The 25,377-nt window shown below is 32.8% G+C and overlaps 1 protein-coding gene across 2 annotated transcripts; it reads right to left on the minus strand.

The window, feature by feature from the left end:
• Positions 1-2,674: 2,674 nt before the first annotated feature.
• Positions 2,675-24,612, minus strand: LOC148617057 (serine/threonine-protein kinase Nek11-like). Of its 2 annotated transcripts, XM_088584345.1 has the most exons (14): positions 24,042-24,612; positions 22,439-22,604; positions 21,036-21,184; positions 20,760-20,921; positions 20,018-20,167; positions 19,345-19,423; positions 18,061-18,134; positions 17,544-17,672; positions 16,621-16,696; positions 15,593-15,722; positions 13,419-13,595; positions 11,554-11,799; positions 8,986-9,070; positions 2,675-4,889 (listed from the first exon to the last, which is right to left on the minus strand). In XM_088584345.1, exons 1-14 carry the CDS (start codon positions 24,206-24,208, stop codon positions 4,682-4,684), a joined length of 1,998 nt encoding a protein of 665 aa, XP_088440471.1. In that variant the 5' UTR covers positions 24,209-24,612; the 3' UTR covers positions 2,675-4,681. The 2 variants fall into 2 exon arrangements, with proteins under 2 accessions (XP_088440471.1, XP_088440472.1); XM_088584346.1 differs by lacking the exon at positions 13,419-13,595 and having other exon boundaries at positions 4,531-4,889; positions 24,042-24,356.
• Positions 24,613-25,377: the final 765 nt, after the last annotated feature.

A 25,377-nucleotide genomic window follows, 5' to 3' on the forward strand; every position in this document is an offset into this window, starting at 1 on the left:
ATACATTAATGAATATCACATGACCATGTTTTATCCGATAAGAATAGCTCATCCATTTCCGATATGAAATGATTTTAATTTAATTTTAACTTTCACTTCAATTTTAATTTAATTTTAATTTTAATGCCTTCTCAAAAACAATCTATTTGTAAGTTAGTCTTAAATATTCACTAATTCTGAGATTTTTTAAAATCTATTATTAAAATTAATTTATTAATTAAAAATAATAAAATACTAAGAATTATTTGTGATTTTAAAAAACAAATTTGATCAGTATGTCCTTTTTGGTAGTTGATCAAAAAACTAGAAAAATAATATTAATATGAAAATTAATACAACTTGATGACAGCTGTTAGCCACAGCGACAATCCTGAAATATGTGACTAATGGCTTAATCTGAAGCATTTAGTGCAACAACAGTTTGAATAAAAATGGTTGTTTGGACCATTCAAGCAAAGCATAGACCATCCTTTTCTGTGCTTACAAACTGAATGACTTAAAGTAAAGTTCATACACACAGTCAAAACAAACTATGTTTATCACTTAATCTCTTCCCACAATGCAATATTATACTGTCACAAATAGAGGGTGTAACTATCAAACATGAAACCAAGCCTACTTTCATATTCTTGCTAACAAAAATAAATTGATTGATTGATTGTTGTTTTTTTTTAACATCCACAAGCAAATACATTTCATGAATAATCAGGATGAGAACAACTACCGTAATTAAAAATATTAAATGAAAATAGGTAGGAATGGGAAACATGGAAAATTTTAACTGCCACAAAAAAAAGGAGAAAATGGTAGGGGCAAATTTTGCCTTCTGTTGCCTAACAGAAACAACATGTGCTTTTACAACATCAATTTTCGGTTTTCGGAAATTGTATTTAACGTCTAAATGCCTCTTTCTCCTTCAAATAAATCCAACTATGGTTTTAAAATCTTTTGAATGAATCTGATGATCAATTACCAACAAGTCCTTCAATCTTTTTCTTTGTATCATTGAGTAACTTTGTTTATTTACTGATTTTATGTTCACTGTTTTAAGGGAAATGACAGAGAAAATTATTGTCATAAAATATACATTTTATAAAGTGGTGCAGTATGTATCCATGAAATCATATCTAATTTTTTTTTCAAAGTACAACTTAATTATTCTATGGCAATGAATATAGATAATAAAGAAGTTGTCTAGGAGAAATCGATATAAGCCTTCTTCATAGTGCAACTGACATAAGGAATGTTAAATAACTAAATATCAAAAACAGAAAACCAGGAAGCATAATTCTATGCCACATTTTGTCAACAATTAAATCAAAATTCTTGTAAGTACAATTAAGGACCAGTTAATGGTTTGGGCATTTTGAAATCTGTGTGCAATGGCTCACAAGTGAAACCTCTGCTTTTAATCACTATTTAAAAAAAAAAAAAAATAAACAAAGTCCTTGGAAGTTGTTGTCAAATTTTTCTAAAAATGGATCCTGCCATATGGCATACCTACAGACCAAATGTGTTAAAATTTCAAGCTGCTATGATGAGTAGTTGCTTAGAAAAATGTGACTGAAAAAGGTATTACAGAAACGGGGACATGGGTAAAACATTATTCACTCCTCTCCTTCAGAGTAGGGTGTATAACAATTATTTTTCAAATAAAGCATTGTAGCATAATATATGAGTACAAGTCATAATAGAATGTAGTTGTAAAATGAGTTATCTTTCCTCAAAAGAAAATTTCTATGCATACCAATAAAATTTCTCATACTACTGGAAGAAAGGAAGAGAGATTAAGCAAATTTTCTTTTTATAAAAATCTTTTAAATATGGATCCTCCCATAAGACATACCTACAGAATAATGAGTAGTTGCTGAGAAAAGTGCAAAGAAAATTTCAACTTCTAATAATATGAAGTCAAAAAAAAAGGAAAGCAAACAAAATCCTCCGATAAACAGGAAATTGTTATCCAATTTTTATGAAAATTAATCCCATTATTTGGCATACTGACAACAGTACGACACCTCGGAGCGGGGTTATAAAAACATCTGATGTATGATTCTTGAAAGGACAGGTATTTACTCCAATGATAACTTGATCTTACTCTATCTGCAGATACTAATATTTTTTTCCCAATTACCCAGTATATTTTTTAAAATTTCAAAAAGGACACCATTACCAGATCCATAAAGTTTATTCATGTGTTATATACAGACTTAAAAAATAATCATGCATCCTTAGTACTGTAGTAATGTATTTTGGTCTGTACAGTACGTATGAATGCTATCAGTTGGAGCACCGCGTTCGATGGAGGTAGAAAAGTAGTCATTTTTTTGTTCTGGAACGATCAGTCTGTCACCGATTCTTTCGTGGTGGCGCTAGTATCGTTTTAGCATGTATTATGTTATTTGTTTCTGTTTCATTAATTATAATATTTTTTTATTTGTAGGATGATTTTGGAAACATTAAAGCAATTTTTTTGCAGGAAAAGAATATACAGCTTTTTGTTTTAATTTGTAATCATAGGCTGTAAATATCAGACAGACTGGTTACTAAAAACAGATATTTTTCAAACCTGGTAGAGTCAAACATATAATTATCATACTTATCATCAAAGGGCAAAAAATTAAATCCTACCATTTGCAGATTTTCAATCAGACCATAAATACAAAACAATGCATTATACAAAATAATGACCCTTTTATTATTAAATGAATGCATATTAAAACTCATAAATGGAACATCTATATGTAAAACACATGATAATACTTATCTATACAAATAAAAACATATGTTTTTAAATACATTGCAAGTACAAAAAAATAATAACATGTAACAAAAATATATTATTAACAACACATAAGGTAATTTGTGCAATTTTTTTTTAGAGTGGTAATGTATTATAATTGTGGAATGTTATGGTTCGAGGATGGTTAAACATATTAATCATCATTATCATCGTTAACATTTTCTCTATTCTAATTATGCACGTGATTAAAGTGAATTAGTATCATATACCGTGAACTAAATAATTAAGTTAATCAATAGTTGCATCTAATTCTGATTCAGTTTCGTTGGACATTGGAATGGTTAAATGGACGGATAATAGTTTATACAGCACACATATTTTTCTGATTAAATAGCAATATTAATTTAACATGTATCATTTCTAATATTTAAATTAACTGCCTTGATTTTAAGTAGAACACAACTCTGTAATAGGGCATGTAAGTCTTGTCATGTGACCCTGTGATTTCACAAGAATGAGTCCTATTCTACCATTCATAAGCATAGAGATTTGTCATTTAGAGAGCGTTGAGTTCATTGTTAAGGGCAAAAAACTTTCTGTGTAAAAACTACCAACAAAAATGACAATTAACTATTTCTACATGATAAATGAACTAAGAAAATACATAAACTAGAAGATTTTGCATTGTTATACAGCGTTTTGAGAACCCAGAAGTAAACAATAAAATGCAGGTCGGTCTTCGGCTTTCAATACGTTCTACATCAGAAATTCCGGTAAAGAAAATGAAACTAGAACAAGACTTACATACCCTATATAGAAGTATAACAACTATTACATGTGTCAATACTTGGGCCACGTTTTTCGTAAAAAAACTATGATATCTCATCTATTTTCAATATCTGATAAAGATTCTGTTCTCAAGTTGTTAGTTCAACAAACAATATGAACAAAAGTTATGAACAGATAAATTAAAAACCAACTAAAATCATTTAAACTATAAAAACTGAAAAATACCAGTTTTTTCTTTAATTTTTCTGAAAAAGCATACAAGCTCTAATTATTTTACAACTTCTCCTTTACAAACATTACACCAACATTACAAGGTTACAAAATCCTGTTTTTGTTACACCCTGTACATACATCAAACAAAAGCAAACATATACAATGTTATAAAACGAGCACTCATGAAAATTCAAGTACAAGCTGATCTAAGAGTCATACAAAAAAAGAAAAAGACTGCAATTTTTTTGAAAACTTTCTATACAACCTAAAGGCTTCCAGAAAGTGCCATTTATGATTGTATATTCCATTAAAGGTGTATCTTAGGTACAGAAAGTAATGGCAGTCAAAGCTGTTTTATTTTACTGAAAAGTATTCAACAATATTTTCACTTAGTAGAATTACTTTATAATCAAGACATTTCTTTTTCTACTTTCTCAACATTCTTTTATCCTTCATTTCTTTCACAGGTGTTGACTTACTAGATGAATTTACACTACAAAAAAAATATGAACTTTTTACTCTCTGCATGATTCTTTAAATAGGTAAACCTGTACCCAACAATTATTTTCACATGCTCCCAGATGTGTGTACACAACAACAACTTGAACACATAAGGGAGGGGGAACTATGTATACAGTTATATGGAATCAAATTCCATGGTCATGAATTGTCTAGGACATCATTGCATCATTTCTATAAATAGATAATCAACATCACAGATCTCTGATATCAGCAGTAACAAAATTCACAACCATATACATGTGTAAGCAAATGATAATTGAGTTCACATCCAAATTTATCCAATCATGAGAATTCTTACAAATGCTTTCCATTAAATTTTCATACAGAGCAATTATGGTTTTGAACATGGTTACTAAATGCTCATTTAAAAACTGACTGATGTTATAAATTTCTTAATCCTAAATATGGTTTGAACTATCCCTTGCTAATTTTAGCCTGTTCTTCTAAAAATAACAATTGGTCCACTAGAAAGCAGTCACTAGGGTTTTTAACAAATTTCCGAAGTCCCTGCATTATGTCTTCTTCAGCTGAGTCCAAGGAGTTTTGTTTCTCATACCGAGCCTTCTTCAAATATCCATAGGCTTTCTCAAAACCTTCTTCACCAAGAACCTTTTGACATTCACTGATAGCATAGTTAAGGAAATATTGTTTTAAAATACAGTTTACATGTACTTTATATTTAAATACCAGTAAACATGGACATCTTAATTTGCACATTAAATATATGAATGAACTAAAACAACATTATATGGAAGAAGAATATTGAAATTCTCATTTCATAAGTCTTGTGGCTATCAAATATCTAAATACACCTGTATATTAAGTCAGAACATGGTTGTCATCTGATTTCATGCTTGTTTCGGAGCAGGCTCAGATACTGTATATTGGGATATTTTGGTTTATTTGGTGTCTCTTTTAAAAGTGTGAAAATTAAACACACCAAAACATAATGTATACGAATATTTAGTATCTGGTAGCATTAGAATCAGTCTGCCACTGGTAGCATTAGAATGGATCTGCCACTGGTAGCATTAGAATGGATCTGCCACTGGTAGCATTAGAATCAATCTGCCACTGGTAGCATTAGAATCAATCTGCCACTGGTAGCATTAGAATCAGTCTGCCACTGGTAGCATTAGAATCAGTCTGCCACTGGTAGCATTAGAATCAATCTGCCACTGGTAGCATTAGAATCAATCTGCCACTGGTAGCATTAGAATGGATCTGCCACTGGTAGCATTAGAATCAGTCTGCCACAGGTAGCATTAGAATCAGTCTGCCACTGGTAGCATTAGAATGGATCTGCCACTGGTAGCATTAGAATCAATCTGCCACTGGTAGCATTAGAATCAATCTGCCTCTGGTAGCATTAGAATCAATCTGCCATTGGTAGCATTAGAATCAGTCTGCCACTGGTAGCATTAGAATGGATCTGCCACTGGTAGCATTAGAATCAATCTGCCACTGGTAGCATTAGAATCAATCTGCCTCTGGTAGCATTAGAATCAATCTGCCACTGGTAGCATTAGAATCAGTGTGTGACTGGTAGCATTAAAATCAATCTGCCACTGGTAGCATTAGAATCAATCTGCCACTGGTAGCATTAGAATCAATCTGCCACTGGTAGCATTAGAATCAATCTGCCACTGGTAGCATTAGAATCAGTGTGTGACTGGTAGCATTAGAATGGATCTGCCACTGGTAGCATTAGAATGGATCTGCCACTTGTAGCATTAGAATCAATCTGCCTCTGGTAGCATTAGAATCAGTCTGCCACTGGTAGCATTAGAATCAGTCTGCCACAGGTAGCATTAGAATCAGTCTGCCACTGGTAGCATTAGAATGGATCTGCCACTGGTAGCATTAGAATGGATCTGCCACTGGTAGCATTAGAATCAGTCTGCCACTGGTAGCATTAGAATCAATCTGCCACTGGTAGCATTAGAATCAATCTGCCACTGGTAGCATTAGAATGGATCTGCCACTGGTAGCATTAGAATCAATCTGCCTCTGGTAGCATTAGAATCAGTCTGCCACTGGTAGCATTAGAATCAATCTGCCACTGGTAGCATTAGAATCAATCTGCCACTGGTAGCATTAGAATCAATCTGCCTCTGGTAGCATTAGAATCAATCTGCCACTGGTAGCATTAGAATCAGTCTGCCACTGGTAGCATTAGAATGGATCTGGTACTGGTAGCATTAGAATCAATCTGCGACTGGTAGCATTAGAATCAATCTGCCTCTGGTAGCATTAGAATCAATCTGCCACTGGTAGCATTAGAATCAGTGTGTGACTGGTAGCATTAAAATCAATCTGCCACTGGTAGCATTAGAATCAATCTGCCACTGGTAGCATTAGAATCAATCTGCCACTGGTAGCATTAGAATCAATCTGCCACTGGTAGCATTAGAATCAGTCTGCCACTGGTAGCATTAGAATCAATCTGCCACTGGTAGCATTAGAATCAATCTGCCTCTGGTAGCATTAGAATCAATCTGCCACTGGTAGCATTAGAATCAATGTGTGACTGGTAGCATTAGAATGGATCTGCCACTAGTAGCATTAGAATCAATCTGTCACAGGTAGCATTAGAATCAATCTGCCACTGGTAGCATTAGAATGGATCTGCCACTGGTAGCATTAAAATCAGTCTGCCACTGGTAGCATTAGAATCGATCTGCCACTGGTAGCATTAGAATGGATCTGCCACTGGTAGCATTAAAATCAATCTGCCACTGGTAGCATTAGAATCAATCTGTCACAGGTAGCATTAGAATGGATCTGCCACTGGTAGCATTAGAATGGATCTGTGACTGGTAGCATTAGAATCAATCTGCCACTGGTAGCATTAGAATCAGTCTGCCTCTGGTAGCATTAGAATCAATCTGCCACTGGTAGCATTAGAATGGATCTGCCACTGGTAGCATTAGAATGGATCTGCCACTGGTAGCATTAGAATGGATCTGCCACTGGTAGCATTAGAATCAGTGTGTGACTGGTAGCATTAGAATGGATCTGCCACTGGTAGCATTAGAATCAATCTGCCTCTGGTAGCATTAGAATCAATCTGCCACTGGTAGCATTAGAATCAGTCTGCCACTGGTAGCATTAGAATGGATCTGCCACTGGTAGCATTAGAATCAATCTGCCACTGGTAGCATTAGAATCAATCTGCCACTGGTAGCATTAGAATCAATCTGCCTCTGGTAGCATTAGAATCAATCTGCCACTGGTAGCATTAGAATCAGTCTGCCACTGGTAGCATTAGAATGGATCTGCCACTGGTAGCATTAGAATCAATCTGCCACTGGTAGCATTAGAATCAATCTGCCTCTGGTAGCATTAGAATCAATCTGCCACTGGTAGCATTAGAATCAATGTGTGACTGGTAGCATTAGAATGGATCTGCCACTAGTAGCATTAGAATCAAACTGTCACAGGTAGCATTAGAATCAATCTGCCACTGGTAGCATTAGAATCAATCTGCCACTGGTAGCATTAGAATCAATCTGCCTCTGGTAGCATTAGAATCAATCTGCCACTGGTAGCATTAGAATCAATGTGTGACTGGTAGCATTAGAATGGATCTGCCACTAGTAGCATTAGAATCAATCTGTCACAGGTAGCATTAGAATCAATCTGCCACTGGTAGCATTAGAATCGATCTGCCACTGGTAGCATTAGAATGGATCTGCCACTGGTAGCATTAAAATCAATCTGCCACTGGTAGCATTAGAATCAATCTGTCACAGGTAGCATTAGAATGGATCTGCCACTGGTAGCATTAGAATGGATCTGCCACTGGTAGCATTAGAATCGATCTGCCTCTGGTAGCATTAGAATCAATCTGCCAATGGTAGCATTAGAATGGATCTGCCACTGGTAGCATTAGAATCAATCTGTCACAGGTAGCATTAGAATCAATCTGCCACTGGTAGCATTAGAATCAATCTGCCACTGGTAGCATTAGAATGGATCTGCCACTGGTAGCATTAAAATCAATCTGCCACTGGTAGCATTAGAATCAATCTGTCACAGGTAGCATTAGAATGGATCTGCCACTGGTAGCATTAGAATGGATCTGCCACTGGTAGCATTAGAATCGATCTGCCTCTGGTAGCATTAGAATCAATCTGCCAATGGTAGCATTAGAATGGATCTGCCACTGGTAGCATTAGAATCAATCTGTCACAGGTAGCATTAGAATCAATCTGCCACTGGTAGCATTAGAATCAATCTGCCACTGGTAGCATTAGAATCAAATGGATTGTTTTTATTCTGATGAAACAACCAAAATAAAACACACCAAATTAAACATATCATAATGTGCCAAGTATAAAAATGTTAATCTATGCAAAATATTAAATATTTTGAGATATGATAATCCTACTATGGTTTACTGTTGAAGACTCGCACAAAATAAGAAAAAACTAAGCAATACATTTGTATTTGCAATAAAGCATTGAACACTGTGAGCAAAGTCATATGCACATTTTGTTATAAACCACCAAAATATCCCAATTTACAGTAATTCTTGGGAAAGGAAAATGTGACAATTTCCTGCACAGATGTGATTCAACTTTCAAGTGCAAGTGTTTGATTAACCTTACAGAACTTTTAAAGAACCTTTATTGTCATGTTTGTGTCTTGTTTATTTATTAAAACTCATCTATGCTAAACAAAGACAGTTGATAAACAATTCTAGAAAAGGATACAGTCTTAAATTTTTTATCTTATTTCCTCTGGCAACTGGGCCAAATGCACTGGAATCACTGTCTTCTTGAAAGGTCAAAGTTGATTCTGAAACAAATTTCAAATTTATAGAAATGATCATTTATACTGTTTTTTTTTAATACCAATGCGTCACTTTATCTAAATTTTTATCATTTTTTTCTGAAACCTAGTCTGGAAACTATCTCTAAAATTAATAGACTAACTAGAGTCAAAACTTCATGTAACTTATACAGACATGAGTCCTCATAACAGTAATTAATACGAATTTAACCTTTGACCTAAGAACCACTGAGAGCCTAAATACAGTCTGACAGGAAGTAAACCTGTAATACCTAGTTTGGATCTTTATTAGTTTCGTATCCTTTACAAAAACAAAATGTTTTTCTGTTCATGGCTCATATCTTAAGGTTCTGTTAAATTTGGAAGAATAAATAAATCCTAGTAAGGTGATGTAAAGCTGTAAAAGGTAAAAATATTTTTTTTTAAATATCGTTATATAATCAATTTTGTCCTCTTACAGATTACACCTACTTCATATTAATCTTTGCAGAGTGAAACTCAAGTTAACATGAATAAACTTCATTACATGATCAGTCTTTATGTTTATTTTAATATATTTAGTTCACAATGTTCTCCCAAGATCTAATCAAAGTACTCATGCACTATATCAATTAGAAACTTATAAGTTTTATTTAAATCTCACAGCCATATTTAACTAATCAAGTAGCTGTCTTTGCAAGAACCATGCAAAATCTGAAAAAATTGATATACCCCAAAATGGCTACATATTTTTTTTATTTTTTGTAATTAATTTAGTTTTTGGGTCTATATTATGAAATGTATTGAAAACATTGAAAATCCAATAGTCTACTCTATTTTAGTATCATTTACAGAGTTATCTTCCTTAATTTTGAAAACTACAGTGCATTTTATCTACTTTTTATCTCCAAAGAACACAGGTTATATGAAAAACCAAGTGTTAATTTATGTTTACTATGGCAATTCAAACAAAATATCAAAGATAAAAATATGTAGGCTTTTCAGCCATGAATCACATTTTGCATGATTCTTAGCTGGAGTGCTACTTAATTGCTGTATGCACAATGCTATTAAGGTATCAATTAACAAGAGGCTCCCAGAAGCCTAATCGCTCCTCTGATTAATGTTTGTCTTTCAAGGGCAATACATTTAACAAGGAGTTGTCCAACAATTTTGACTCAAGAAGACTTTGGTAAGACTATCATCAGAATCATTTCAGTGATTGAAAGTTTCTCTCTATCTATTATCGTTTTCAAGATATAGGCTGAAAACTGTAAAAAAAAAAAAGAAGTCATTTTTCATCTTTCAAGGACAATAACTCTTACAAGGAGTCGCCTGACAACTTTGATCCATGAAGATTTTTGAAGGCCTTATAAGAAGGGTCACTTCAGCAATCGAAATAATTTGCTAAACCAAATGGTTTTGGAGATATATGTGAAAAATTACTGTCAGACCCTATGTTCTACTTTTAGAAAAGGCAGCCATGTTTTTCGACAGATCAAAAATCCCCACCAGAGTTCTATACAGGATACCCAAAGGAACATTCATACCAAGTTTGGTTTCCAATTGGTCAAGTAGTGTCAGAAAAGAAGATTTTTGAAATAAAATAACATTGAAAATAGCAAAAAATTTCGAAAATGGGCAATAACTCCAACATGGCGTAACAGATTAAGATGAAAATTTGACCACAGATAGATCTAACCATGTTGAAAACATTAATCCCATGTCAGAATTTTGCTAAACCTAACGGTTTTGGAGAAATATGTGAAAAACTACTGTCTGATCCCTACGTTCTATTTTTAGTAATGGCGGCCATGTTTTTCGACAGATCATAAATCTCCACAATAATTCTATGCAGGGTACACCAAGGAACATTCAATACCAAGTTTGGTTTTCAAATGGTCAAGTAGTGTCAGAGAAGAAGATTTTTGAAATAAAATAACATTGAAAATAGCAAAAAATGTCAAAAAGGGCAATAACTCCAACATGGCTTATCAGATTAAAATGAAAATTTGACCACAGATAGATCTCACCATGCTAAACACATTTACCCTGTCAGAATTTGGCTAAACCTGACGCTTTTGGAGATATATGTGAAAAACTACTGCCTGACCCCTATGTTCTATTTTTAGTAACGGCAGCAATATTTTTTTCGACAGATCAAAAATCCCTGCAACAGTTCTATGCAGGATACCCAAGGAACATTCATGCTAAGTTTGGTTCCAACTGGTCATGTAGTGTCAGAGGAGAAGAGTTTTGAAAAATTGTTATAGATGACTGGATGCCAAGTGATGGCAATAGCTCACATGGCCCTCGGCAAGGTGAGCTAAAAACTGAACGACTTGTCATGGGTAGTTGATTGTCCCAAGCATTCATTTCTTTACATCCAGGTTATAAGTTCTTGTCAGTGATTTATAAATGTATTAAGTTTACTCATTTGGAAATCAGATCCGCATAAAGAAAATCAAGACTCTGATTAGATCCATAAGCAAATCAACTGGCTTGTTTACCTGCATCCTCTCCCTTGTCCAGGACATTCTGTAGCAAGTCATACAACTGGCCTTCCTCTCTCTCCCCAACAGATGTCGCCACTGATTTTCCTATAGTTGTACTTGCCAATGACCTAGCTTTTAAAGTTCCTTCCTCTTTCTTTTTGGGCACAACTGTCTGTTCCAATTCTTCATCAGAGCTGGATTTGTCAAAATCTTCATACTGGGAATAGAATGTATCTGCCATTTCAGGACTTTCAGGAATACCTAAAAGAAAAGAAGAATAAGAACAGGATTTTTAATGGTAAAATATGCAAAAAAACAAGGTATAATTTAAATTTGAAATTATTTTGGATTTAAGAAAATAAGTGAAAAAAAATATTTTGTAAAACTTACCCCTACTAAGAAGGTTAGTCATGCCGTCATGACTAAGGGGGGGTTAGTAAGTTTCCCTGACGTTTGTTATCTTACTAACCCTACCCCTTAGACATAACAGCATGACTAAGTAAGGGTAAGTTTCATAAATTTTATTTTTGGTCATTTTCTTAATTCCAAAATAATTCCAAATTCAACCAATACCTTGTTAAATGAAGAAATGTTTATAATCTTGAAGCATTTACTTTTAAATTTGCACCTTCAAACATAAGCTATCAACAGAACAATTGTAAAAAAAAACAATGTAATAAACTATTTTTTTTCTATAAGATGGAATTCTATTTGTATCAAAAAAATATAATGTAAATATAATTAATTAGAATTCAATATTTTTTTCAATTTCTTGTTCTCTTTATCTAAAAATCTGATAGCATATTAATGTTGCTACACAATTCAGTAAGAAGGGAAGACAATTTCATAGGAAGGTATGGAAAACATGAAGACAGTTAGTTATGTAAATGGGCCAACTAGAAATTAAACACACAGATTTATCACATAGGCATTGTCTATAGTGGCCATACTTTTACCCAATAATCCAAAGACTAAAAAGGCAGTTTAAAGTTGTGAATAAGTAGTTTTCTAATTTTTTTCAGAACTCATGTATTTGACATAGATTATTTCAAATTTTGAATCATTTAGTTTGCAAATGTCTCGCCAAAATGTTTTTAAGTGTAAGTACTGGTAAGAATCGGGCAAAAGAGGAAAAATCAGAAACATGCATGTCAAAATTCAACCGATCTGACAATAAAATATCACTCAAGGATACATTCTCTATTTAAAGACCATTATTTGATCTCTGCATCACTGGATTTGCTAAAAAAACTTTTCAATAGGATCTTAGAAAAATGAGATTTTTGACAGACTTATCTGCCCTTGAAATGTTCAGTGCATTTCAATGAAATTGGAACTCAATGGTCCAGCATGATTTGGAAAATCTTGTCTGTTTTCCTTGAATCTGATGGTGCAAATACACATGTAATCAAATTATACTAACAAAATGATGGGTTTTTCATACCATGTTTCACCTAATGCCATATTCTTACAGAGACTGACACTTAATCGCCTTGAGGCATGGAGACCATAAATATTATAGTTGCTTGAACAGCTAGTGAACAAAAAGCCACATGAAGCATGACATCCATCTTGCCATGTAAAAATTCGTCCCTTTGACCCATGACCTTGAGAATCAAATAGGATTCCTCATTTACCTATGCTTAGCATGTATCACATATGGACAAAATCCACTGAAGGATGTCGATTCTATTGTGTTCAAGTCTGCATATGAAATAATGGACAAACAGAATTTGGCATCACAAAATCCCAGTAGCAAATTGAAAAGTAAGCTTTAAATTAAAATACAAAACTTTAATCAACCTAACTTTTACAAAAACATCAAATAAAAAAGATAGTACCTTTAAACAATTACTACAAATAAACAATACTCAAGTTACCATCTTTAAAATCTAAAGAAGAATGGTTGATATCATAAACCATCTTGTCTCTAAGAGGAGTTATAGGTCGATCATCAGGGGCCAATAATGTTTCAATCTCTGGACCCGTTAAAGTTTTACTCTTGATTGTCGGTTCTTCCTCGTCGCTGGACTCAACTATTTCATGCTGTATTAACACTGTGTAAGGAGAAAAAGCAATGTGTCACAAGCTCACTCAGTGTAGAAGTATATATGTTCATGCCTAATTTGATCAAGGTTGTCTTAATGTGAAAATACTTTAACTCAATGGGTCTCAATTTTGTGGATTTCAAATTTTACAACACCCTGTCTGACTCTTTATGCACAGGGGTTTTTCTGTCTCACTTTGAACAATTTTATTATTACACAAACTAATATAAAAAAGTTTTCAATAGGTCCTACTTCAAGTTATGTGTATGATTTTATTTTAATTATTTTTCTGACCCAGTCCGTATAGTTTTGCTTTTTACCCTTTGACCTTAAGGATGCTCTTCTATGGAAACCCAATTCAACTTGATCGCAATTCTGTTTCCCAATTGGCCAAACACTGATAACTTAGTGGCATTCGAAAAATATGTATTGAAAATTTGAAATTGCATGCCATTGATGTGTTATTTTCTTGAAAGAAATGTAGGAACTTAGAAGTTAAAAGAAGAAAATTTTATTGCATCTGCTATCTTTTTAAAAGATAGTACTTGTTTTTTAACGGTTTTACTTTGAGAAAAAAATTTAAAGTACAGTGAATTTGGTCTCTGACAACTGAACCTCTTTCTGACATACAAATATTTGTTCCATTTAGTTCAAATTATACTGTTTAGAACATACTGGACTTGATATTAACAAAACTCAAAAGTTGTCTGATTTAGAAAATTTCATTAAATAAAAACCTTTATATACCAAAACTTAAGCTGTAAAAGCAAGAAACAAGACAGAAAGTTCCCTTAATTAACAAATGTAAACAATGAATAATTCTTAAAATTGCCACAAAAATGAAAACCAATGAGAAAGTATTACTACCATTCATTGTTACCACTAGTCTATCTATTTCTGCTTTGTTATGATTCTTATATCTGAAGAATAGCATTGAAAGATAGATAACTAACTAAATAACTATGTTAAAGTGTATACTAACTGACATGATGAACTAAAATTCCCATCTATACTGCATGAAAGGTCTTTACATCAAATATTTTGTCTCCTATATTTTTTTATAAATAACACCATGCTCAAATTAGTATGACATGACTTGTGCAGTTGTTATTGTCAAGGAAACGTGCTGCCACAAGATTTTCAAACTAACTTATATTTCACCACACTTTTGTGCACAATAAACCAAAAAAAAACATCAAATAGTGAGGACAAAATACTATAATTGTACTTAATTTAAAGAATTTTCCCATCATGCACTATCCTCAAAAATAAGTACATGCCAAAGAGAATTTCTACCATTATTCTTTACGCTAAAATTATAAATAAATAAGTACCTGTGAATATGTTCGTAGACCAATAATCGCGAAATTAAGAACCCGCCAAAATAAGTAAAATTACAGTATATTTTATAAACTACCTTTCAAAAATATTTTATTAAATATGGTAATATAGAAGGTAAATGGCACTTAGAGTCAAACGTATTTACACTTGTGGACGCCATTGATGAAAATATATTCCTATTGCTTTCTAGCTGAATTCTCCTTCAACTTAAAGATTAATGACATCACAGTTTAAAATTTGTTTGAAATTTTTAAAAATGTTCTAAAAGTTCTAAAGGTTATTCAGAGACAAATCTAGGGTCATTCGGAGAAAAATGACATGTGTGAATTCATGTATTATACCCCTAACATTTCGGACCTTGCTTCTGTTGGGACTTGTTTCACACCCTATAACTTTAATATTGTAGATCTGCCACTTGAACTGAAGTTACTGATATCAGTCATGGGAGACACAAAACTTTAAAAATACTTAAGTCTGAGAACATTCTTAACTGTAATGGTAACTTCAATCAAAGTATTTAAATTCTATGATGTAACAAACAGTTAAGAACATTAGGAGACTTATGTAAGTTTTGTAGAGCCAGGTCCAGCACTCATTAATTCATCTGTTGCCAATGATACCACTACCTAAGTGTAGGAGTGAGGTGGTTAGTATTAGGTACATACAGGGGGCAGATCTAGTTCCAAAATCTTTACTGTTATCTCCCCTTGTCTTTTCTCTCATGGTTTCTTTAACAACTGTTAAGGCTTCTCTAAAACGCTCTCCTTCTCCAGTACCACCAGCCCAGGCTGGAGTCTAAAATTAAAACAAAATTTAGAATACGAGTTGCTGCCCTTTTGTCCTGTCAACTATCTCGAACTGAACATCACACACCACAGGCCTTTTATTTTCATCAAACTACAGCAAACCCTACTAAATCTTAATAAATTGTCACTTTTAAATGTCCCTTTATATTTATTCAACAGTATTTTGAACCTTAATAAACCCAAAACATCCTTAAACCTTACAAATTTTTAAGAAAGGTGTTTCCCAGTACAACAATTTTGAGTATTTTGTTGTTTTTTGCTAGTTTTGGCCCAAAAATGAAAAAAATTGCTTTGAATGATAAAAAATGGTTATTTATGGTAATAAACAAGTTGCAACAAAGAGAAAACCATAAAATCATTTACTTCTAAGATTGGGCAAAAAATGGCCCTTAATGACCCTTCTCCTTTTCAAGAAAGGTGTTTCCCTGTACAACAATTTTGAGTATAGTCAATTCATAGAATAATTTAAGCTGTCAATTTCTTGACTGGCATTGCAATGAGTGTCATATGCTTTAACAAAATTAAAACAATTGAAAATATTTTGTATGTCTTTGAATGACATGATGAGACCAAAAAAAATTATAATTTCTTGAATTTTTAAAACAGTAACGCCCCATCAGCTGTTGAAAAATCTGTTAAATCCTACAAACTGAGTCCCACAGTCACACAGAAAATTATACTAACACCCTACACAGGAAAATACTGTTCACATAAAATTTGTATAAAATCAATCTTCACACAAAATTAACATGAATTCCATGTAAAAAGTTCACCCAATTTCACATTAACTCTGTCATAAATTTTATTTGCTCAATTCTGATGAATTTTTTGTAAACATCATGGGAAATGTATAAGCCAGTTATATGTAACTGAACACTTATACTTACCGATCTTTTATTCAATGTTTTCTGTATCTGTTCTTTTCTCTGCTGGTTTTCTGAGAGCTGAAGTTTTGCAGATTCCCTAAAACAAAAAGTTCTAAATTATTTCCTTTGTTTGATAATCATAACAATATTTTTCTCCAATATCTTAAAAATTTACAAAATTAAGATTGGGTTTCTTTCTTGCTCTTTTTCCCCCAAAGTTCTTTCTTTTCACTAGTCCATACACACAAGAGGCACAAAAAAACTTTTTGTGGAAATTTTAGTCAAACTACTAGTTTTTTTTTGTAATTATTATTGAAAATAAACCAAAAAATTATTAAATGAACAAGAAAATATTTGTGCATCATGCCTGCTTCATTATAAAATATCAACCTCATAATAATTTATAGACAACTTGACTTTGATTCTAATTCTGATTGCAGACTGTATATATTACATAGGGATGAGTTTAGTTACCAGGGCCTAGTTGTTCAAAATTTATCCACCGGAGAACTTGAATAGATTGCACTAGACTTATCCAGTGGATAACTTTTATAGATTGTGTTAAGACTTATCCACTGGATAACTTGTATATATTGTGTTAAGACTTATCCACTGGATAACTTGTATAGATTGTACTAAACTTATCCACCGGAGAACTTGTATAGATTGTACTAGACTTATCCAGTGGATAACTTTTATAGATTGTGTTAAGACTTATCCAGAGGACAACTTGTACAGATTGCACTAGACTTATCCAGTGGATAACTTTTCCCAAGCGAATAAATCTTTAGAGCAACCTGGCCATGGCCTTAAACCTCTATTAAGTTCAATGATAACTAAAAATGATAACTCTAATACAATTTGGGTTAAATGTTTCTCATGTGCGAATACAGTCATATTTTGAGTAGTCTAGATCCTTGGAGGAAATGATCATTTAAATCTACCTTAATCTCTCAGCCTCCTGATCAGCTTCCATCTGTTTACGTATCCTCATCCTCTCACGTGGTGGCAAGTTTTTCCATTTCTTATCCTCTTCTGTCTCTTTCAAATCCTTTAATTTAGCCTTTTGTTTTCTAAATAATAAAAAAAATTGTTATAATTGTTTTCTGCTTAACAAATTCACTTTTATTTCTTGTTCAGAAACAGTTCCTAATCACACCATCAATCAATTATATTTTCTTTTGGTTGTTGCACTTTTGAGAAAAGAATTATATAGATGGCACATGAAATTGGCACTTTAAAAGTGTTATCTTTGTATACTTGTACTGAAAGACAGGGGATCACAATACAAAGGGTTTTCCATTCTAAAAGATATTTTTACATCATATATTTCAAAGTTTTACTAAAAATCAGTTGTCTAACAATGGGTGAGCATGCCATCTCTCTTGATCTTTTTTGTCACAAGACTGCTGTACATTTCTCCACAATAGCAAATAACTTTACAACACTTTCAGTACTTACAATAACTTGGCTATTTCTTCAGCGTCTTTTGTTGCATGATCCGTATGCCTTGATTGATATTCCTTAGACATTTTCTGTGAAAAGAATTTTAATGTTATTACATGTTTTACAAATACACAGCAATGTTTTACATTGATCATATGATTATGAAGTAGAAATCATCAGTATTTGTACAATAAAATATTTTACCTTTAACCCAAAATCTATTACTTGTTTATGAAAAAGAATGAACTTTAGAGATCAATTCCTGTAGGTAATCTAACATCTAAAGTCCACTTGGAAATTTTAGCCTGAATGACTTGATAGTGACACTGTAACACTATCAACATACAGTTGCACATGTTATCATGCTGGTAACTTGTGCTAGGCATACCCCCATTCATGCAGGAAATTGATATATGACAGAATTGCTTACAAAGTAAGCCCCAACTTTATGAAGCCAAACATAAAATTTGAAATCAACCCATTCATTGGGAATCAAGATTTTTGTGATGAAATTGGGATGGACAAGATGATTCCAATATACTATCCATTCGTTGCGTATGGGTATAATGATACATTCCATGTAATACAAGGACCATATCATATGAGGGCTGTTCCATTTAAATATATATGGAGAGGGGGGGACATAACCAATATAAAAAAGTGTTGCCAACCTCCAACCCCAACATAGATTATAGACTCTTTAGATACCCCCATCACCAGAAAAAAATAAAATACCAAAACATTTGATCAATCTGTTGAAAAATGCATGTGAATTACTAAATTTTGGGAAATAAGAGCATCAAAATCTTCCAACCCTCACGTGTATTGCATTTTCGAGACGAAATTCAACCCCTACCATCATAATTCAATTTATAAAACATATCCCTACCGACATATTAAAAAATATTTCTCACCCCCACCAAGAGAAAAATAAAAAATTGGCATCCCCCCCTCTTCCCATGTAGATTTAAATGGAACAGCCCTGATGACACAAGTGCAAAGATTACATTTTAGATTTTCAGTCCTCCGATTCTATGACATTTTCATCTTTTAGAGATGAGGAAAGATTTGTTGAGCAAAAATTCCATGTTATACAAGGGGATCTGATCCTTTTTGCTTGAAAATTAAGACTGCATAATTTTCAATGGAAATCTCGGCATGCTTCCTCATAGGCCAGTCACCCCCTCCCCCCCCCCCTCCACATGTTACAAATATCTTAATTTGCTACTGATTTTTTCCATTCTTTAAAGTACTTTGTATGTACATGTTTGATCTTTTGACCTATGACCTCTTACTTACTGCAATATGATTGGCTAAGAGTGGTTCCTTGAGTAAATCTGTTGCATTGGGTCTCTTCTCTGGATCCCTATTCAACATTCTGTAACAAAAACACATTTTGAGCATGGTGATGCTACCTAACACAAAAGCACATGGCAAACACACACTAAGATCACTACAATATTGCCATATTTCATATGATAATAGTTCAGAAAGGGCTTCTGTAAAAGACCAATAAATCAGTGAGAATGAAATCAATTTTCACTAAAAAGTGTGTAATTGTTCTAAAAACAGTTATCTCATTTTCAATAAATAATCTAAACTATGGTGACATTTTTAGCATAACACAAAATGTAGCCAGGTTGTCATTCTAGTAGTTAATATCATATTTTGGATTTTTAAAGTTAACTAAACTGGATTTTCTTGATATTGTATTTATAACTAGAAATTACTAAATTGCAAAATTAAATGCAAACAATTATTTCGGAATTAACAGAAGTAAATTTTCAAACTGAATTATAAAAAGTTTTCGATAACTTTTTAATAACTGAAAAAACTTTTTTTATAATTATATGATAATCTTGTCCCCTTCATAGTTTTCCAAATCATCTCAAAGAGATCAACAACATGTGACACATGACCCACACGTTTTTACAAAACTAACTCAAGAATCATGTAGATGTAATATACTTACAAATTTAATACCCTGCTAAATTCATTAGAATACATGTCTGGTAATTTGGGCGGTTCCCCTTCAACAATTTTATACATCACAGCCATCAGACTTTTACCATCAAATGCATGACATAATGCACACATTTCATACAGAATACAACCTATTGACCTGTAAAAAAAACAAACAGCTAAAAATATATCAAAGGCAAAGCTACATGTATATGTATGTAAAAGGTGTGTGTTAAAACAATACAAGTCACACAATTATAGTAGAATTGTCAGACAGAAAGATATTCATAGGATCAAGTTATGATAAAATAATCTATCATAAGGCTCAGAACAGTTGCCTCAACGTAATTATTCTGAAAGAACGTGATTGTAGTATACCCATTTTTTATTAGTATGGGTATTATGATGCATATTCATGTGTTTTCCATCACAGTTCAAATTGTAGTGAGGGGCACTATCTAGAATCATAACATAAGAGTGATCTCATTCAAATTGACTGAAATGCATTATCTGGGGGAAGGTTACATGAAGTAAGTTATGAAACTAAATTAATACAAAAAAAAACAGACAATCCATCTTAGTAAAACTAACAATTTATACAAAATGTACTGGGTTGTCAGTGCAATGCAAGCAACTTTTAGTCGGAAGGGGCATTTTTTGTTTACCTTACCAAATATCAAAATGTCTAAAATTTCCAGAAGATTGCACAAAGATTGATATGACTTTTACTGATATAGTGTCATAGTCCTTACCAGATATCTGACTTGGAATTGTAACCTTCATGTTTCAACACCTCAGGGCTCATGTAATATGGCGTTCCAGTGAATGTTGATGCCAGATCAGCTGTTCCCATTAGTATCTTAGAAATACCAAAGTCACCTATCTTCACCATGTTTCCCTTCAAAAATATGTTTCTACAAAACAAATGATGAAAAAACATTATAATATACAGTTTGATGAGCAAACAAATAGACTCCCACTTACAGGGCTATTCATATAAAAAGAAATATTTGAACTACTGAACTAACCTGGATTTGAGATCTCTATGAAGAACTCTCCGTGTATGCATATAATGAACAGCTAACACTAACTGGACAAACCAATCTAGTATAGTTGTCTCTTCCAAGTGTTTCTTAGATTTAGATAGTTCATTGATTTTAGCATCTAGATCGCCACCCTTTAAAAAGAGTACACAAATAAATGTATAAGATGTAGCACTACAAATCATAACATCACTCGACTGATATACATGCATAACAAGTTGCTAACTAAAATATGATGATATAAATAATGATTATATTCTTAGTGTAACAACATAAGAATTTTATATACTTTATGTACCAACACAAGAATTCACGATTATTGTATCTTTCATTGAGTCAGTTTCTGGTCCAATACATGTGCATGTACATGTATTTGGCCAAAACAAAAAATAGTCATGTTTTCTGCTACCAACAAAAAAATTGGGTGGGCATGTAGGGAATTTTAAATTTTTTTTCAAATTTGTTGCATGGAGTTAATGGGGAAATACTTTAACAGGGCTCAAGCCAAAATGGCCATAAAATGTTCAGGATAGGCACAAAAAACTAGGGTAGGTAAGGCAGCACTAAACAAACATTTCATTTTTGTTTTTGGCATCAGTACAAATAATCATGTTAGTACTATGAAAATTTTTATGTTTAGGCGAAAGAAGATGTTTCACTTCAGGTTGTGCTATGATAACCACTCGAACAATTTCAGTCAAACCAGAAATGGGAAACACTGTTGAAGTCATCATGCAAAAGCAAAAGCATTCCCTCCTCTAGAAGCTGAGATACTGCTACAGAAAAGTATAACAGACAAAGAATGGACAAGGTGATTGCAATATAACCCAGAGTTGGGGTATAAAAAAATAAAAGACTTGTTTCCTGCAACCTGACATGTCCTATTAGTTTGTCACTGACCCTAAAGTTGTTTTTACAAAAATGGAAAAAAAAAAAAGATTTTTTTTTATTTGTTAACAAGCATAACAACATGGCAGCAGCGATGTCAACCAATGTGCAGTTAATAGTGCTGAACAAATGTAGCCAAAATACTTAGTTTTCTAAAAGGATTTCATTGGCCTGCCTCATGTTAAAATCATATCACAGAAGTCCATATTGTCAAAATGTTAATATAAAAAGTCCCATAGCAGAAGAAAAATCTGTTAAAGAGAATGGAATGCAAGCTTCAGGTACAATTTTTTAACAAGAAAAGTGTGAAAAACTGAGTTTGCAAGGGACCGTAATTCATAAGAAAATAAACAGATGGGAACAAAAGTCAAACTTGATCTGCAACTTGTACCAAATAATACATTATGTCAGCAAGCATGGCAAAAAAAAAGTATGGATAACTGGTTTGCCTGATTGACAGAGAAAATTTAAAATCAAGAATAGTTTCTCATTTGCTTTACCTCACAGAACTCTGTCACAATACAGAATGCTTCACCATCAATAAAACTGTCATGGAACTTGACAATGCCTGGATGATTGAGCTTGGATAAGACTTTAGCTTCACTGACTGCGTCAACAGTTTCATCTGGAGCTAATTCACCAACAGAAATTTCTTTTAAAACTTTCCTGCAAAAAAAAAAATCAATAAAACATTACATGTTCTGTTCTAAAAGGTTTTACTATATACAAGATAATGTAAAAAATAGTGTGTCATTACAAAATAAACCATTTACAATAGATTGATTAGATCATGTTTATTACCACATATACATACAGTATAAGTGTCATCTAATAAAGTATCAATCTTGAAATTAATGATTTAAACAATGTCTACAACATATCATAGGTGTAAATTGTCATTGTTTTAAAAAAAAGCAACCCAATCTAACTGTAAAAAAAAGTTATGAAATGCATTTGAAGATAAAATTCTGTTAATGTTTTTGTTTTCTTTGAAAACTTGCACTTGTTAATTTGGTTTAAAAATGACTGTCGAGTCATTATGAGTCTTATCATGTAATATGTAATACATCTTTTCTACTCCAATAAAGCAGACTTGGGAACTTCATCATCTTAAGAGTATGCATTTCCTCTGAAACTGCAACCATTCCTATTAATATTTGGATAATAACTTATGTCGGGTTGGAGTTAAAATGGCGTGCCATACAAAAAGAATTTTTGTGGTACTCGTCTATAAACTATAACACCATTTTTCAATTGAAATTATCAATTACAGTACTGCATGTAAAAGACTACCTACATATGGGTGTGTTTTTGGTCCCTACCAGGTTTTTTTCTAAACATGGCAATAAAACGTTGCAAATCAACATTTTTTAAGGACTTAATATACAACATTACAGTATTTGAATTTTTTCGTTACTTCTGGTTGAGTACATGAGTCTACATTGGCACTGCAATTTATATTCCAGAATAAATGGATGATTTAATCTCTGATTTTGTCAAATTTAAGAAAACCAGCAATTTTGACCAATGATTATAACCAAAATGTGCAATACAAATACATGTACATGTAAGTTATAAATATGGGCAATTAAACTTTAGATTTCACACTTTAGTCAAGCAAGTACAGCGACTCAAACATCTGTTTTCATGAAAATAAGGGAGCCAATTTCACCTGTAAATTATCTCAACCTTTGACCTATTTAATTTCATTCCAGATTCATTTTCGGGCATGTTACATACATGTTATACATGTACATGTATGACTGTAGTGTTCCCATTTTTTTTGTATTACATTTTAAATGAAATTTCAATCATTTTCACACAAGTTTCCTCAATTTGATATTGTCATGAATCATTTGGTGTTAATGAGATCCCAACTTTCAACATGATACATTGTTCTGACTCCAACCCGACATTCATTCATATCAGTATCCAAATGAAAAACACAAGCAGAAATTCAGAATACCCTGGTACACATTTAATTGTAGCTCAGTTGAAATGAAAGCTGTGTAAATATTCTACATATGTTACCTTAGCTTATGATGGACATTGATCAAGAATGTAATTTTAAAATATAATTTCTTCGCTTAGAGACAAACTTACAAGTCAGACTCTCCTTCTGCTACCAATGTTTTCAGTCTCAAATCCCGCACCAAAAAGGCTGTGCCAAAGTTACCCTTTCCAAGACGTTTTACAACCTCATATCTGTTGCAATAGATTTTAGGCTTCTTCTTGTCTTTGTTACTGTTTTGTTTGTAATGTAGAGACATGTTTAACTGCAAATGTTTTTACAATAACTTTATCTGGGACAAAAAGAATCATATCCTTTTGTTGTTTCAGAAGATAGATATCAAGACGTGATACACAAAATTTCAACAAAAATCTCGTCAGGTATGTAAATTGAACTTTTCAACATTGTCTCTGGTCGTCTCAACTTAGAATGATAGAGCTGGGCGACTGCCAACAGTCTGTTTTCAAAGTTGATACGGCCATGAAAGCGTCATTCGATACCATTAATTTCACGGATGTTGCTTTGTTTGCGCATGCATGTGGTATGCTTTTTATATATATTGTATCACTTCAGTTTGTAAACAATTTGTTTCACAATATTTCGACCTGACAGTGCACCATATAGAATGTTTTCTTGGATTGACTTATGTTCCCCGTTATCGTGCAGGTGCCCGTCTTCATATGTGCATTATGGGTCAATCGACTGGTTCTTTGTTCCTGGGTCCATCTCAGGCTTTGATTCTTTCAGGTACCAGTAAATCAACATTCACGGATATCCGTTTGCTCTTAATACGGGAAATCTCAAAGTACTACTTGACATTTCAAAACAATTTCTTTCTTACATTAATGCCCAATTTGAGTAATAATGAAAAGTAACGTGAAATTAGAAAAAAAATCCATTTTAAATTTATAATCAGTTAGCTTTATCAAGGATTAATCGGTGAATTATTCGATATCCCCGAGTCAGTGAAACCAATGATTTTTATCAATATAGATGGAAGAACAGAATTGATGTAGCAGTCGCAAGAGCCTTTAGATTTATAAAGCGTGATGGAATCTACAATTATCTTACGCTACCGCAGTAAAATAGTCCAATTGGCCAGGAAATTTATAATATACACTCCCTGAATTGGCATATCCCATTTAGGTTCAAATACAGATAGTTAGGTTCATTCTACAGGCATTTCTAATATATCAAATTTAATTCTATGTTATTTACAGCAATAAACATCTTTTAGTGTGAACTAAATATGCTGATTAATTAGGACTGTACATTTGTATTAACAACGATCCAATTAAAAATAGTTGACCCCACACCTCTTATCAGTACTGTACCTGTTCATTTCTAAGCAACCAGTCGTTCACTGTCCATATATTCAAGTTAGTCTATTTAGTTTAGATGCATAATATTATACAGTTATTAAATGGG

The sequence above is a fragment of the Perna viridis genome, chromosome 5 (genome assembly GCF_037379345.1).
Source record: "Perna viridis isolate PV_CMFRI_1.1 ecotype Kerala chromosome 5, ASM3737934v1, whole genome shotgun sequence".
Lineage (NCBI taxonomy): Eukaryota > Metazoa > Mollusca > Bivalvia > Mytilida > Mytilidae > Perna > Perna viridis.